General features: G+C 39.2%; 1 protein-coding gene across 1 annotated transcript; it reads right to left on the reverse strand.

Annotated features, from left to right (window-relative positions):
* Positions 1–1,822: 1,822 nt before the first annotated feature.
* Positions 1,823–16,982, reverse strand: cand1 (cullin-associated and neddylation-dissociated 1). The gene is made up of 15 exons (XM_051107576.1): positions 16,683–16,982; positions 14,508–14,651; positions 13,354–13,508; positions 13,052–13,175; positions 11,166–11,422; positions 9,870–9,975; positions 8,380–8,525; positions 6,958–7,250; positions 6,651–6,792; positions 4,939–6,432; positions 4,761–4,856; positions 4,506–4,675; positions 4,261–4,425; positions 3,734–3,841; positions 1,823–2,957 (listed from the first exon to the last, which is right to left on the reverse strand). Exons 1-15 carry the CDS (start codon positions 16,748–16,750, stop codon positions 2,733–2,735), a joined length of 3,693 nt encoding a protein of 1,230 aa, XP_050963533.1. The 5' UTR covers positions 16,751–16,982; the 3' UTR covers positions 1,823–2,732.
* Between the last annotated feature and the right edge of the window lie 1,398 nt (positions 16,983–18,380).

An 18,380-nucleotide genomic window follows, 5' to 3' on the forward strand; every position in this document is an offset into this window, starting at 1 on the left:
AATATCAATAGATTATCCATAATTTATTCTCTATAATTCTTTTTTCTCTAAAATAGCCTACCTCTTATATACATTCACAAAGTCTTCAAGTTTTGCGGACATTTACACAAAGATCAGTCAATAGTCATATGGCAACACAGTATTTGACCACTAATTTACAAAAATCATCTCAGGTTTAAGAAGTGTTTTAACATTGCATCAACTACTGATGAACACATTGATTTTATTAGAATTATCACACTGTAGGTTGTTTAACTATTTCTATGTCTTTGGAAGTTTTTTGTCTTTAATTAAAATGCACAAATTTACAAACTGTTTTGTCATCTGATCCTCTTTCACCTAATACATTTACTTATAATCCTGAGATTTTAAAATTATTATTTGAATAATTAAGTATTACATTTGCATATTCATTGGTTCTCTGACCTTAGTTATGGTCACATGCAGGTAAACAAATAAAATATTTCATTTTTTAAGTTTTCTATTTTGATTTTAAAATGACTTATTTTAACATTTTTTTTTATTATTTAATTAATTATTTGCTATTAATTATTTATCACTCAAGGACCCCCTGCAGCTCCTTCACAAACACCAGTTTGGGAAACCTTGACATAAAAAAATGTTTAACAAATGGAATATATTTTCTTACTCATTTCAATTTTTTTTATCAAAATTTAAATCAATGTGATAAACAAGTTGGGTCAATAGTAATCTAAAAGTAGTCTGATTATATTACTTAATATGTAATGTAATGGATGACGCTACTAACTACAATTTTTTGTCATATAATTTAGAATCAGTATGTAGAATTAGTATTTGAACTAAATAAATGATGTCCCATTAACTTTACAACTACTTAAAGTGAAATTCTTAGGCATTTAATGTAAGCTTTTAATGTAAGACTCAATGGAAAAATGTCTCCAAGATGCACACAATTTGACGGTGTTGCAGTACAGCCAGACTTGCAGAACAATCTGCTTCGTACTGCAGATTATTCTGGCCAATGAATTCAGATAACAGTGCTGCAGTCTCCAAGTACAGCTGTATATAAAACAGTGAAAGATAATGGAAAACGTGTACGGACTTGTGATCGGAATTTATCTGCGTCCAAATGTATTATTTCGGAGACAGCTTAAATAAAACATTGATGAGGTACTAAGTCCCTCAAACAAAACAGTGATGATACTAACCTTTGTCAAATCCAGACTAGTTCTTCAAAGATGCTCAATGTAGCAACCTTTAGTTCAAGGTGGACTGCTAGAAGAACCACTACGCCCTCGCAGGAGATATATAAAGTCAGCAAAGCAAACTGGAACTGGCAATTTCAGCCAGCTCTTTTCATTTTTGTGCTAATATGCATCAGCCATTATGATGGTTCTAACTGAACTTGAAGGACCATAAAATGACATATGGATGCAGGCAGCAATGGACCTTTTATTGATTTCTTACGGAGGAACATTGCCATACTGTCATACTTCAGTGGATGTAGAACGCAGTGCGTACATGACTACAAAAAAAAAAACCTAGACTGTGTATTCTACACACTGTGGTTTTCAGGGCATCCGATTCAAACTTCAGTTATCCATTGGTCAGCTATACGGTGAGACCTAAGATGGTGTTCCTTTCCCCAAAATACAGCATCCTTAAAAAGATATCTGCACAATAAACACAGCAGTGTTGTGGTAAATTAATCTAGCTCTAGAACAAAAAACAAAATCATACTCCTAACCAATTTTACAGGTGAGCAGTTCAAACGAAGTAGCATAATAGTGAATCTACAACACCCTTATGGTTTTAGAATACAGTCGAGGACCTGAGAGAATATTCTCCACTCATTTTATTCACATATGTGCGTTCCATACAGGGCAATATTTTCTCATAACAATGGTTGATGTCATATTTCACCTCTATATGCTGGAGCCAAACAAAACTCATCAAATAGAAAAAGAAAACTATTATGCAAAACGTGTGCAGCTGAATGCTCATTTCTCTGGAAGTGTGACACATGCTGATGACTTGCAATTCTGCAGACAGTGGGAATGTAATGAAATGCAGTGAAGGAAAAATAAGCAGTCACTCATCCAATGAAACACCTTAACTATGCCACACCTCTTCGGGATAATATTTCTAAGACTTATCTCGCTCTGTACTTAAGTTGTCAACAGTAAAAAGAGGAGAGATGACATTCAAATCGTACAAAAACCTAATAAAACTTGTCTGATAAGAAACATGACGGAAAAAAAACATGGTCCTGAAATGATTCAAACTCGCTGAGTGCTATCGTTTACCCCTGTAGATCCCGATTTAAGTCGTCAGCAGCCTAGAATGTAAAGAACGAATCTCCCATGGTAACACAAATACTGTGGTCAATTCATTTTCAGGTAACCTAGTAAGTCCCTCTGCACCTCTGTGAGCGGAGGTATCTACAGAACCTCAGGAATTATGAAAATGAACAAGAAAAAAAAAATTAAGAAGAATGGAGAACAATGAACAACTGAAGCGATTTCCTGTTGTTTATAGAAAAACAAAGAATGTGGTAATAAGCTTTAAAGCTTAAGAGAACGAATGTCTTGTCTTTTCATTAGTTTTTTCTTTTCTTAATTTTAGATTTTGATTTCCTCCTATTTTTGATTCAGTGCAATGCATGGAACAATACAAGGGTCCCCCAGGTTGGTTTTCTTTGTGGATTTTCTCGGGAGCGACGGGAGTAACGGGTATGCTGTCTCAGTCGTTTAACTGGTGTCCATGGATTCCATGTTGGCGCTGGAGGAGTCCCTCTGGATGCTGTCAAAGATGGCAGCCAGCTCAGGGTTGGAGCTGATCTGAGATTGGAACTCACTCATTAGGGGGCTCTTCTCAGCCTCTGGGATGGTTAGCAGGGCCACTACAGCCCGCATAGCAGATCGTTTGAGCTCGTCCTGCTTCTCAAACTCCTGCTTCACGGAGTTGGCTTTTACCTGAGGAAGAACATAATTAGAAATCAAAGGACTCTCACTTTTTCACAACCTTTCCAGTAGTCTGCAGCTGGGTTTCCATCCAAAGTTGTGAACTGAACTTTTAACTCACATAAAATATCTGCAAATAAGCATCATTTACATCCAACGAATCAAAGAGAACAAAACAGTCACTCCCTGATAAACTGCCTCTATAAATCACTAAGAAAAGTAGGAGAAGCCACTAAATATGTTAATTTTCATATATAATAAATTACTTGCACCTCAAAGCAAAAAAACGAAACTCAAATGTGGTCACTGCTTTCGAAACTGCATGCCTGGTGTTTGGGAACCCAGTCGTGTAAGACAGTTCTGGGAGGCAATTATACAGAAATACTTTGACAACAGTCTTTTCTCAGACATTTCAGATGCTGTGCAATGAGATCGGTTCACTGGATAGTCAGGATATGCCTTCCTATAGCATAAAGTCACATGCTTTTTTGATGGGCATGGAGGAATTTATTTGGTAAATGCGTTTCCATCTCCCATTATTCGCTTTAACCCTTTTTCACACAAGTCAAAAACCACCTCAAGTGAGCGCAAAAACTTTTTTGCGAATTAAGGGATTTTGTCTAAATTTGCCATCTACACCACGCTGATGCGATACTTCAAAATGCATCAGAAAAACATTGCAAACTGAATTCAAACTTTCGCCCCCTATGGAAACGCAGAAAGTATTTGCACTACTTTTAATATACAAAGAAACTGTACTGTCTGATTTTGTTAAATATTTTGCTTACCTTTGTGGTGCATGTTGCCCTAAGTGGCTCTACAAGTCTGTCCAACCTCTGTAACACTGCACTGGGACACAGGCTAGATAATCTGGCCAGCATGAGGAATGTCAGCATCTGTAAACACATTAAAAGAGGAAAAAGAGCCACATTTATACTTTTGTCCCCACGAAGTTTCTAGTAACCTAGTAGAAACTGCTAGGTAATTGCATAATTCCCATTTAAAGTGTGTAGGTAAACAATTGAAACATAAAAAACACATATTTCCTAGTACAAAGCACTCAATTATATTAAAATAGTATAGTACTTAATGCTCCTGCTTCATTATGATGCAAGTACACCTGGTAATAACTACATTTAAAATAAAGTTGGACCACGTCTGTCGTCAATGCATTATGCATTTATGCCTTTGATGACCGCACACTGAATCTTTGTTAATCAATTCACTCTTTCATCTTCTGTGGTTGCTAAATGATCTGCATGGCAAAAAGCCTGTGTCTCATGAAAGATTCATGGAGTTGAGGCCGATGGCTTACCTTGATATCGTAATGGTCCTTAAGTCCGTCTTCAACATGGTTTAAGAATTCAAAGATGTCAAGTCTATCAAGGCAACTGTCTAATAGAGTGTACATGCATTCAAATGCAGCCTTCCTTATGTCCAGACCATCGTCCACCGTGTGTTTGAACGGACCCATTTCAACCTAAAAGGAGGAAGGTGTCATTGAGCTTTGAGGTTTTGAAAGACGGTAAAGCAAAAGGCTATGGACAAAGGGCGGTTTACCTCTCTGATTAGATCCTTGCGCACTTTGGTCTCATTGTACAAATGAGGGAGAACTGTATCCAACAAGTCTCGAATAAGAGAGGGTTTGTTGTGAGCTGCAGAGTTAAAGGTAACTAGAGCCACTCTTCGTACGTTGAGGTCTGGATCTTCCAATGTTTTCAAGAAATCACCTAGAAGTTAAAAAAAAAAAACTACAATTAAAACCAGTTCTAAAATGTGTTCTGGACAAAATTCAAAACTGATAACACCACTTGCCTATGCAGTTTTTAAGAAGAGGGTCAATTGTCTGTGGGTGATCAGAAATCGTGAATTTAACAGCTGTGACTACGGAGCTCCTGGCATAAGATGATCCTGGGGAAAAAGAGAAAAATTCAATCAAACAATTCAACAAAGCCCTCTGAAACAGAATTAACAGGCAGAATCTGACAATCACCTGATAAGAGATAGCCTTTCAGCCTGGGCAGAAGAGTCTCTGGGTCGATGAGTGTTAACTTCCCCAGACATTCAGCTACCACATTCCTTGTGCCCTCTTCTGTACACTCGCAGTGTTTGAGCAACAGCGCCCACACGTTTTCGACATATGGTTTAAGCCCTGCCACCGAGGCAGAGCTGATGATTTCCTTGAGAGAGTGCAACAGCAGGTACTGTCGCTTGGGTTGGCCAGAGATCTCTTGCAGGACAAAGGGCAGGTACTCTGGGAGGTTCCCCACGCTGATGCTACCTAACGCGTATGAAGCTGCTGATTTGACCTCTTCGCTGGCTGAGGAGAAGGCATCCAGAATGACTGTTTTCAGCTCGGGCTGACCGCTCAGATCAACGTGATGTCCGACCTCTCCGAGGGAAAGCAGAGCGAGCAATCTGATGGAGTCAGTGGAACGCGAGTTCTTCACATCTTGAATGAACTGTCCCACCACTGCAGGGCCCTCTTTAGGACAAGCGCGGGTGAGAGCGGCCACGCACTTTGCGATGGAGTAGTAGGATTGCTTATGGGTGAGCGCTGCACTCTGGGCATACACAGGACCTGTTAGCATACGTAGCAGGTCCATGTAGCCCAAGCTGGCAGTTCCCGTAGCTACAAGAGCCTGGAAGAATTCCAGCATGGCGCTAAGAGCGCCACCTTGCAGCAACGGGGAGCGAACCAAAGCTATGAGTTCAGCCAAAATAGAGCCACTTATCTTAGACAGCGAGTCAGGGTGGACTCGTGCAAGCGTGGTGAGGAAGCTGATAGCCATCTGGGAGACATGCATATCGCTTTCATTGATAAGAGGCGGCAGCTCAGCCAGTACAGCATCAATCATGGCCGGTGTTACACTATCGCTGTAGTTCTTGACCAGAATGTCCAGTGCAGCTAGTGTGCTTAGTTTCAACGCTCGTTGGTTCTTACGTAGGAAGGAGGCAAGAATGGGAACAGCCTCACCCAAGATGGGCCTCAGGTTGATCTTTAGCGGCGACCCTGCGATGAGCGTAAGAGCTTTGACGGTGGTCAGCCTTGTTATCTCGTTCTTTAGTCGCTCTAGGAAGATGTGGAGAGTGCCTGGTAGATCCGCACCAAGGCTATCACCAAGGTTGCAGATAATTTGCCCCATACAAGAAATAGCTCGCTCTTTGACTTCCTGGTCGATATCTGCTGCCTTCAGCCTTTTAATGGTGCAAGCGAAAAGGTCAGCGATGTAGGGCGAGGCATCAAAAGCATCAGTTTGATCCAGGGGCCTAATGACTTTGACCAACTGCTGGGTGACCAGCAGTGCTTCAGAGGTGATCTTATAAAAGGGATCACCCACACAAGCAACTACAGGAGGCACTATAGCCTGAACATGGGGGTGGAAGACTTGAGGCTGATGGTTGCACAGGATCACATACAAGCAAGACAGGGCATCTATCTTCAGATTTGAAGAGCTTGATTTATCGTTGAGAGAAAATATGATTCCTAGATGGAACAGAATTAACAAACATCACTCAAAATACATACAAAAAATAAAGAACTGTTGAGAAACTTAACACAAGATTTCCAACAAAAACATTTTAAGGTTTACCCTAAAGAGCATTTATAAATACTGATCAAACTTGTCAAGAAGCAAGCATATGATCATGGAAGGAATGACTCCCCTCTTTTTTAACATGTAGGAGCTTGCCTGCGGCACATACCTGGGATGAGAACAGGAATATGCTGCGTCAGGGCCCCTGGCAGCACGTTTACTAGTTCTGTCAGCATGTTGAAGCAGCACTGCCGGGTCTTAACACTTTTCTCTTTCATCTGTTTATGCAGTGCTTTTACTATCATTGACACCTGCAAAGACAAACAATATTTCACCCTTATAAATAAACAGAAAAAATTAGAAAGCCATCAAAGTATGCTGTTATGTTGTGCTTTTCAAATTATATAGTAATGATAGAAAGAATGTTTCTGTGTATCTATATAACTAGCAGTAAAAGAAAGTACGTCTTTGCCTACCTGACTTTGAAGCATTGTAAGAGGAGTTTCTCCCTGTTCCATGGCATCCGGGTCACAGAGCCAGCTCTGGGCAGGGCGTGTTTGCTTGAGCAAGGACAGGTAGGCATGAAAGACATCCGCCTTGACGTTTTCTTCCCGCTCTTTAAAACGGGCAATGAGCGCTGGAGAAACAGTGCGGTAGAACTCCGGTAACATCTCATGTCGTGTGCTCACCACGGCATCCAAGCACTTTGCTGCCGCTCTCCTCACTTTCCAACTCATGTCGTCATCATCGCTGTACTCGTCATCACTCCCTGTTGGGATCATATGAGTCATAATCACAGTCACTTATTTGAATAATCCCATCTTTTGCAACATTATATTGTTCACAATAGATGGCAGCCCCACCAAAAAATTCTGTTAACACTCAGACACTGTTAAACATACAGGGCAACAAGTTTGTCCCCTGAACCCTCTGTTTCAGCAACACAAAGCGCGTGGAATTCTGGAGTGTGGGCTTCTGAGAGGAAAACAAACGTACCTTCAAATCTGCTGCCAAACTGTATGAGCCTCCCAAGGCTGCTTACAAGCTAGTGCGCAGTCAGCACAATCAATTATTGAATAGAAAACAACAAATAGGTACGAATATGATTTATGGATGAAAACAACACTCCAGTAGGGGCTGAGAATAAAAAAATCCTTGATGCCAGAAAAGATCAAGGAGACCAAAGACATTCATGAAGGCAGTGAATGTCTAACTCAAGCTTTTGGACAGGGGCTTGTCATTACGGCCTGCTCCTGTCAAATTCTGGAGTGCAGCAAACTGCATTTCCTCAACCATACTTCTACATGAAACACTTCATTCCAACATGCAACGCTGAGCACATCCAAACCCGGTTGTGCTTCAGAGCACTAAAGGTTAAAAAGCATTTTCATTTCAAGAATGCACAGCCTCTGTCAGAGAAAGTGGCATGACATGCTCAGCACATGCATTTAGGAGGGTAAAATGAAAAATGGTGGCAAACATTTAAGTCTGTCTGGACAATCAGTATACTCCAAACCAATCTCAGAGCCAATTTCATCGGCTGTAAAGGCTTAAGCATTATTCAAAGCTGCTAGACCGGACAAGTCGCCATTGTCCATTCATTCCCATAACAAGCTGATTTCTGATGGTCTGGCAAACAGTCTCTGCAGATGTCCAACTTCTCAGTCCTCATACATGGACAGACTGCCTCTCCGACTGCTGTATTATCAATGGTTTTCCTCAAAAATGTGAAATAAACCCTAGGGTTTTTATAATTGTTATGCGACCAGCAGAGGCTAACACACACCAGAACCAACAAACTGAGCTGGTAACTTACAGCTAAACAGACTTTTGGTTCAGGAGAGAGAATAAATCCTTCTTCCCTCAGACAGAGAGGAGAAATGAGCCCCGCCTCGTACCTTGATAATCTTCGTCTACACCGTCGGCATCCATTGCGTTTTCATCTTCATCCTCGTCGTCATAGTTGTAGTTGGGGTCGTAGGTCAGATACTTAAGACAGATGCTAATGACTGTTGGGACATGTGGGTAGACTTCTTTCGGACACCTGCCAATAAGAGACACAAACAATCAGTTCAGTGTAAATTACAGTTGTGGTCAAAAGTTTACATGCACCTTGAAGATTCTGCAAAATGTTCACTATTTTACCACAATAAGAGGGATCATACAAAATACATGTAAAAGACATTTCACATAAAAGACATTTACATATAGTCCACAAGAGAAAATAACAGCTTAATTTATAAAATGACCCCATTCAAAAGTTTATTCTTAATATGTGTTGTTCCCTGAATGATTCACAGCCGTTTTTTTGTTTAGTGACAATTGTTCATGAGTCCCTTGTTTGTTCTGAACAGTTTAACTGCCTGATATTCTTCAAAAAAAATCCTTCAGGTCCCTCAAATTCTTTGGTTTTTCAACATTTTTGTGTATTTGAACCCTTTCCAACAATGACTGTATGATTTTTGAGATCCATCTTTTCACACGGAGGACAACTGGGGGACACATATAAGTTTCAAATGCTCACTGATGCTCTAGAAGGAAATACAATGCATTTAGAGACGGGGGTGAAAACTTTTGAACAGAATGATGTGTTCATTTTCCTTATTTTGCCTAAATATCATATTTTTGTCATTTAGTACTGCCCTTCAGAAGCTACCGAAGATACTTACATGTTTCTCAGAAGACAAAATAAGTTAAACTTAGCCAGATCTTTAAATTCAATAGTTTTCACCCTCAATGCATTGCTTTTCCTTCTGGAGCATCAGTGAGCGTTTGAACCTTCTGTAATAGTTGTGTTGTCCCTCAGTTGTCCCCAGTGTGAAAAGATGCATCTCAAAATCATACAGTCATTGTTGGAAAGGGTTCAAATACAAAAAAAATGCTGAACAACCAAAGTTTTTCAATATTTGTGGGACCTAAAGGATTTTTCTGAAGAACAACAGGCAGGTTTAACTGTTTAGGACAAACAAGGGACTCATGAACAACTATCACTACACGAAAATGTGGATCATTCAGGTAACAACAAAATATTAAGAATCAAAGTGCATGTGAACTTTTGAACAGGGTAATTTTTTATAAATTAAACCATTATTTACTCTCATGGACTATATGTAAACTTCTGTGAAATGTCTTATTCAGCCCAGTACTAAATAAAAAATAACATGCATTTTGTACAATGCCTCTCATTTTCAATTGTAAATTAAATAAATATTTCTTCTTATTAACATTACAAAAGATTTTCTCTCTTTGTTGTTTGATTTACATGAATGACAGACAGCAGGAAAGAGCTGCCTGGATCCAATATACCATTAAACACGTTTTCTTTCTCAGCAGTTTCCTTACACTTAAGACGTTACTTTTTGAAAGAATAGTAGAGATGTAGACTTACCTCCTTACAAAAGACTCGAAAGCTTGTATACAATATTCCCTCAGTTCATCGTCATCAACATTGCAGAACTTCACCACCAACGGGATGATCTTCTCTAAGTACTCACCTGCAAGATAAAACCATGTTGACATTTACCATCATCACATGAACATTAGACAGATTTGTTGGGTTGCACTTAACATCAAACTGCAATAATTCACTGAGAAATATAAATGAGTTTGGAGAGCTGCAAGATAAAGGTCTTGCTGTGTTCAGCACAATCAAAGAAACAATCTTAGGATGACAAAAAGACTTAATTAAAACAGTAGCGCGAGAGATAGCTACAAAACAACTTTGAGTGCATCCCACTGAAGTAATCTTGCGCATCTTAATCGCAGCTGTCTTTGTTTCATCAAACGTAGGCGGTAATTGGCTGATGGGGGAATGGCGCACCACAGCAGCAAACCTAAATGACTTTTCACTTCATTTAATTTGTGCCAAACGGCCTGCCTTAGCAGCACACCAATGGAACAATGTTGATGACAAGGTGACGGGTAATAACGACCGTACTGGAGACTGTTCCATCTCTTGTCACAAAATAACATTCTGGCAATTTGTTCGGTCAAATTCCAAGGAGAGTTGCCTTCAAGCTCATACCACCTATATATAACTGCGCTTTGAGGGTGGAATTGTATAAAACAGTCACATTTTGAATAATTAAAGACAACTTCAATGTGTTCTATTATTGTATCAGTTTGTGGAAAAGAGAAATCAACAAAATATCTTTGAATGACGTCAAAATCCTGTGTCATTGCAAATCTGATGGAGGGGAAAGATGGCGCACCTTGGCCTAAATAACTTCTACTGCTCATCAATCTGAGCAATCATAAAGTGAAATGTAATCAAGATTCAGTGTCAATGCTGGTGACCTCAATCTTGAGTGAAACATTTTCTATCATCAGAAAGGACTCTGGACTTCAAGATCAAGCAGTATGGCGAACTGCAGTAAAGAACGGAATACCTAGAAGGGGAGGACATCATTACACAAACAAAAGCATATTTATACCATGCTATTGTAATAATTAGACCATTTTCCAGATCTTTGAAAACAGCTTTGGTTTGCTTTAGCTCATTCCAGAAAAAGGCTAAATTACAGCATCAGTGGTGAAACTAATAGCTGCATGAGAAGATCACAGTTGATGGCTTCAATAAGTGCACACTGAAATTGCTTTCAACACTTAAAGACTAACTGAGATGAGGTCTTGAACCCCGAAGACATTAAGTTAACTGAGGTCTGTAACAACGGGGGAGGCTCACCGATTCTGTGGCCAGCTTGTCTGCTGATGGCAGCAATACACTGGATGTAAGTGCGCGTGGTTGACATGGACTCGTTGCGTGAGAGCTCGGATAATAAGTGCTCGATGAGGTCCACAAAGACCAGGTTTCCGCAGCTCATGACCAGATGTCCCAGGGCTATGATGGTCCTCTTTCTCACTGCCAGGCGAGGGCTCGTCAATTGAGGCAGCAGACAGCTCAGAATGGAAGGGTGGAAATTCACTAAGAGACCTCCTTGTCTGGATGAATGAACAAAAACAATGCAAGACATTCAAAAGAAGTTGTTGTTGCAAAAACTACATAACAACCACTAATTTTTAGACAGAATATATAGCACATATTTGACCCTGCACCACAAAACCAGCCTTGAGTAGCACGGGTATACTTGTAGCAATAGCCAAAAATACATTGCATAGGTCAAAACTGTTGATTTTTTTTTTTTAATGCCAAAAATCTTTAGGTTGTTAATCAAAGATCATGTTCCATGAAGATATTTTGTAAATTTCCTACTGTAAATATATAAAAACTTACATTTTGATTAGTAATATGCATTGCTAAGAACTTAATTCGGAAACTTTAAAGGCAATATTACGATTTTTTGGCACCCTCAGATTCCAGATACAGAACAAAAAGTTTTCATAGCTTTATAAAATTACGGTTGAACCACTGATGTCACATGGACTATTTTAACAATGTCCTTACTATTTTTCTGGACCTTGAATGTGTCAGCTGCGTTGCTGTCTATGCATGGTCAAAAAGCTATTGGATTTCATAAAAAATATCTTAATTTGCGTTCCAAAAAAGAACGAAGGTCTTATGGGTTTGGAACGACATGAGGATGAGTAATTAATGACAATTTTTATTTTTAGGTGAACTTTTTGTAAAACAGTATGTTTTGCTGTAGATTATATCTCACATTTTAAGACCTAATCACACAAAAAAATGATAACTATAAATTCAAACCAATGTTATTGTCCACTGATGTTGATACTAATATAGTCATTATAGTTTCCATTTTTAATACGCGACTCTAGACCACAAAACCAATCATAAGGATATTTTTTTTTTTTAATTGAGATTTATAAATTATCTGAAAGATGAATATATAAGATATCCACTAATGAATGGTTTATTAGGACAATACTTGGCTGAAAAACAACTATTTGAAAATCTGAAATCTGAGGGTGCAAAAAAAAAAATCAAAATATTGAGAAAACTGCCTTTAAAGTTGTCCAAATTAAGTTCTTAGCTATGCATATTACTAATCAGAAATTAAGTTTTGATATATTTACAGTAGGAAATTTACTAAATATCTTCATGGAACATGATCTTTACTTAATATCCTAATTATTTTTGGCATAAAAGACAAATCAATAATTTTGACCCATACAATGTTTTGTTGGCTACTGCTACAAATATACCCGTGCTACTTAAGACTGGTTTTGGGGTCCAGGGTCACATATGATCAAGCCTTAAATCCTAACTGTGGGAAATACATGTTTTGCATTTAAATAATTTCATGTACCTCAACTGGTAGTGCATGAACTTCGATTCAAATTCCCAGTGAACACACAAGCAGCATAAAAGCTTCTGCCTAATGCATGAGTGTAAATATATATGCAAAATGCAATCACCCAGGACAAATTCAAAGTGTGCCACAACAGAGTTGAGTGTCCACCTCTAAACTGAAAGATCTACAAGTATATTCAGCTCAGTGAACTGTGAAAAAAAGATAACTGAGAACTGTCAGAGGGGAGACGCATGTGCACAAACACCTCCAGAAATTACCTGGCAGGAGCCCATGTGCACTCAAAAGCACAATTGGCCTAAACAAAAGAAGCAGTCATCACATGGCTCATCTGACATACCTGCACAGCATGTCTGCCATGATGTCCAACGCTTCCAGCTGAACTGAGACGTCCTCCTGCTTGGCAATGGCACTTGTGAGGCGGCCTGTAATCTTTTTGCAAACGCTAGCAGCAAGAGCAGAGCCTAAAGCAAAGAGAAATGGACTTAGCAGGCAAGACAGTGCAGAAAAACAACTAAATATAGCCGAACACATGTGAATGAATTCTCTGTCCTTTTAGCACATGATAAAAGGAAAAAGCAGTTGTTGAATACTCTGGAAGCAATTGAATTTAGAACATTACACAGGGAAAACTCATTTTACCACTGGATGCTGGCGGGAGCTCTCCAATCACTGTCTTGAGGCCGATGCTGGAAATATCTCGAAGCTGCTCCTTATCTGATAACATGTTTGTACACAATGTATCAACAATGGTTTCGACCTGGTACTCCTTCACTTTGCTGACAAGTGGGCCCAAACTGCAAAAAAAACAAGGACTTTTAGTACAACCTCTGAAATGCTATGCAAAACGGTACACTCAAGTCAGTATTAATCACTTTGCAAGATGGCTTTATCTTTCATAGGGTTTTTTTTTTTTTTTTTTTAAAAAAAAGTCTAAGCGAACTATTTCACAAAAGGCAGAAATAAAATGAAGAGCGATTTATGCAACACCTTCAAAAATATCTAGGGAAAAAACAAAGGCGAATCCTAGAGGCTAATAACTGAGATAAATCAACGTAAAAACCAGCAATACCTCTCCCTAAATCACTGTGGCACAAATCAATTTCACATTAAAACATTTTTAGAGGACAAACCGAAGCCAATTCATGAAGGACAAATGGAAAATACCCAACTAAAAGAAGCTTTCCAGTTCACGCAAGTATAAAAGAACTGGAAGGAATTAAAGGGTTAGTTCACCCCCAAAAAAATCAATCAATTATTCACACTCATTTCTTCCATACCTGTAAGACCTTAGTTCATCCTCAGAACACAAATTAAGATTTCTGATGAAATCCGAGAGCTTTCTGACCCTCAATGGACAGCAAGGGTCCTTCTACGTTTAAGGCCCACGTAGGTAGTAAGGACATTGTTAAAATAACCCATGTGATATCAGTGGTTCATTTCTAATTTTATGAAGCTACGAGAATACTCTTTGTGCACATAGAAAACAAAAATAACGACTTTATTCTCATAGCGCCATAAAATTACGACTGAACCACTGAGTCACACGGACTGTTTTAGCGATGGCCTTACTACCTTTCTGGACCTTGAACGTGGAAGGGCCCTTGCTGTCTATGAAGAATCATAAAGCTCTTGGATTTCATCAAAAATGTGACCCTGGACCACAAAACTAATTATAAGGGTAATTTTTACATTGGGATGAATAAATAAGCTTTCCATTGATTCCATTGAGATACAACCATTTGAAAATCTGGAATCTGATGCATTTTCGGGTGAAACAATGGCTAAATTCTTACCATTTTACAGCCAGATTCTGAACTTCGCCATTCTTGTCCTCCAGGAGCTTCAAGATCATTTTGACCACTTTCCGTTCACTATCATCATCCAACTTTATCGAATCCTTCTGCAGTTCGGACATCAAATCATTGGTGGCCATGAATCTGAGGGAAAAAAAACAGGACTTGCTGTAAATGATTTATAAGTTCATTTTATTCTGAAGAAAAAGATGTTTCTTCCACCAACATTTAATAACTTGATTTAAACGATTTTGACTGATGTTAGAAATCCCTACCATCAAATGTCATCATATAATTCCCAATTGATAAAAATCAACTTTTTCTTCCATTGCATATCCCATTTCACTCATGAAATCCAACATTTCACCAAAGCATTTGCAAGCCTTTATTTTTTTCCAGAGGTGTTCCCAATGGTTCAGACACACTGACACACTTAGAGGGTTTCATGTGACTTCGGCACTAACAGAATGGTTAATATAAAGTCACCCACATGGCCGTAAGGTGAGAGCCACCTGTATGGCGAGGCTCCTGGCATTATGTCAAAGCAAAGGGGCTGACTGAAGCATTTTCACCTTTTCATCCCACTTGTCATGGTTTGCTAAATTCATAATCCACTTCTGAGCTGAAACTGGAGTGGATTAAAATGAAATCTTGTCTTTGGGTGCCAACATCAAAGCCATATGTGATATGCGCGGAAAACCTTCTGCATACCCTATTACATGCCATCTCTCGCACACACACAGACCTAAGTGCGTCGGCTTTGGCATATATTTGATGGCATGGAATCTCTTATTCCAGCGAGAGCCTAAGTAAGAATGAATAATGCATGAGACGCACACGCTCCAGCAGCAGGGCGAGAGAGGGAACGCCAGCACACGCCAACAGAGGAGACCTAGAATGGTGTGTAAGCAAAATGTTCCCAGGGGGTGAAATCTTGTGAAATTCAGAAAGAGCCCGGAATGAGAACAGCAAACGGTTTGACGGGGATGACAGGGAGGAAAGGCTCTGAGAATATGATCCGATGACTGCATTAGCATTCATTTGAGAACTCCTGTCGGATATATATATAAAGCTCACAAACCATTACCCTCCTGGTGGCCACTGCTGAATATACTGCCATTAAAAGGGAATTCCCCAACAGCAAGAACAGCATGACAGTCTAAAATACAAAAATTGACCATTTAGACTATGAACTTCATGATAATCAGTATGCGTTTAACTGTTATCAACGTATTTACATGCTTCTGGCCTTGACAGCAGTATGAAGAACTGTTTCTTGGAAGTACAACATTGTAAGTATAATAAAAAATATATCTTTTTTTTTTTTCAAATGTTTTAATCACTTAAATAAAACCATTTTTTCCACAGACTGTGACTTATAAAGGACAAAAGTCAAACAATGCCTTTATAAATAAGTGTCAATGTGCACACATTAGTGATTAACAAATAAATGAGAGAAGAAAATAATAAAAGCATGACCTGTCATATCTGTCAGAGCAGTAATTATATTTAGAAATGACATGAATGCAGATAACGTAATATGAAAGAAAAACTTAATTTAGTATCTACTCTACACTATATAAACTTCTCCAAAAACTAGCGCATGTAGTTTTATTCTATGCACATATCATGGACGTGCACTTGTGCTAACGTTAGCCAACTTATATAAACCCAGTGGGGATAAATTAAATCAAATACGAGATATTGCACTGACCCATCAACTTTTTGCACATTCTTGTCATGCAAACGACTGTACTCTTGACAAATGATATGACAGTTTAAGTACGGTGCCACCAAAAAGACATGCTAAAGCTAATCAGCTAATACTAGCGGCTAGTTGGCTAACAGCCATACTAAAACCAACACTTTTTGACAGCTTCAACTCTAGCAAGCGATGTCAAATTAACTATTCAAATCGTCAAATATAGTCGTGAATATATGACCCATGCACAATTTTACATAGCATAAATCAAAAGGAGTTCCCGTGCAGTATGAGTTTGACATGCTAAGCTAAGCAGCTAACATATCTAAACAACAACAGTAGCGCGATTCGCGGCCTAAAACTTTCTGCGATCGCTTCGTTATTTACCAAAACATTTAAACACCATCACAAGGCCTAGAAATACACATGCATGCTGTTTAACACTCGATCTAGGCATGTGCGCTACGACTGACCTGAAATCCTTGTCGCTGGATGTCATTTTCTCCAAAAGATTAGAGATGTGGTACGAGGCACTCGCCATGTTTGCAGTCTGGAAAACCACTTGTGTGTACGTTTAGGGCCAGAATGATTTAGTTCGTCTCTTTCTGGAGGTTCGAAGGGGTTGTAAAGTACAAGACGAATATCCAGAGTTTGTTGTGCAGGTAGGTGATCAGCAGCAGCTGTGCGGGGAAGAGCAGACGCTCATGCCTTGAGTTTGGATGGGTTTGAATGGAGGTGCTGCTCGCTTCTGCAGGAGGGAGGAGCTCGGGCTAGACAGACACTGCTGTCTATGAGAGTGGGGCTGTGTTGCAAAACCTAGTGAGCTGCTTACTTAGACAGCATAACAGCTCCTTTTGCATCATTTTTGTAGTGATGACAGGAAAAGTGTTCTTATAAATATTATTTGATGTTAATTTAATATATATACATATAGGTGAGTTTTGATTCTTTCTGCGGATTAGAGGCTTGGTCACTGCAGAGTGCACTTTCTTATGCATGCCGAGACAAATCCTTACCCTGTTCAGCACTGAACTGGCAAGCAATTCCAGCTGCAGTGCTGAACCCATTCCTCATTTAGAGTCTCTGCATTATCCTGTCTTCTTGTGCATTTGTCTTACCTGCATGACCGGACTTTTGGGGGGACTTCAATTAATTAGTGTCATTGTAAACCTGCAATATTCGAGAAAATGTAAGTGTTCTCTATTGTGCTTCAGAATACAATGAATTTATGAAATATGCTTAAAAACATTCTTTATGCTGATGAGGGGCTTGGTCAATATGTATATAAAGAGAGCTTAGCTGAGCTTAGCCTTTGATTCTTTCTATTGATGAGAGGCTTGGTCACCCCAAATTGCACTTTTATTCTGACTTCTCTTAAATATGCCGACACAGATCCTTACCCTGTTCAGCACTGAATTGGCAAGCAATTCCGGCTGCAGTGCTGAACCCGTTCCCAATTGAGAGTCTCCGCATTATCCTGTCTTCTTGTGCATGTGTCTTACGTGGACGGCCAGCCTTTTTGGGGGACTTGAATGAATTAGTGTCATTGTAAACCTGCAATATTTGAGAAATCAAAGATTTGGAATGACTAACTTCTCTTGCAGGGGCTGAAAACGTCATCCATTTGGCCTTTAACTGGACAACCTGCTATCAGGTTTCAGTCAACTTAGAGCGGCCCGCCATCTTGCAATCTCAGTATAAACTGGTGGAATGCTGCCAGTTAAATAGTGTTTTTCATCTAATTAAGGAAATAAGCACCAAGTGCTAGAATATCACCAGTAGCTTGGACGTATCTGTAAGTGTTCTCTAATTTTGATCAGTTCTTTTTCAAATATCTTATTTAACTTTGTAATACTGTGCTTCAGACAAAAATTAATTTATGAAATATGCTTAAAAACATTCTTTCTGCTGATAAGAGGCTTGGTCAATATATATAAAGATGAGCCTAGCCTTTTGATTCTTTCTGCTGATGAGAATCTTGATCACTGCAAAGTGCACTTTCAGTCTAACCTCTCTTAAACATGCAGAGACAGATCCTTACCCTGTTCAGCACTGAACATGCAAGCAATTCCGGCTGCAGTGCTGAACCCATTCCCCATTGAGAGTCACTGCATTGTCCTGTCTTCTTGTGCATTTGTCTTACATGCATGACCAGCCTTTTGGGGGCGACT

This window comes from Labeo rohita, chromosome 4 (genome assembly GCF_022985175.1).
Source record: "Labeo rohita strain BAU-BD-2019 chromosome 4, IGBB_LRoh.1.0, whole genome shotgun sequence".
In the NCBI taxonomy this organism is placed as follows: Eukaryota; Metazoa; Chordata; class Actinopteri; order Cypriniformes; family Cyprinidae; genus Labeo; species Labeo rohita.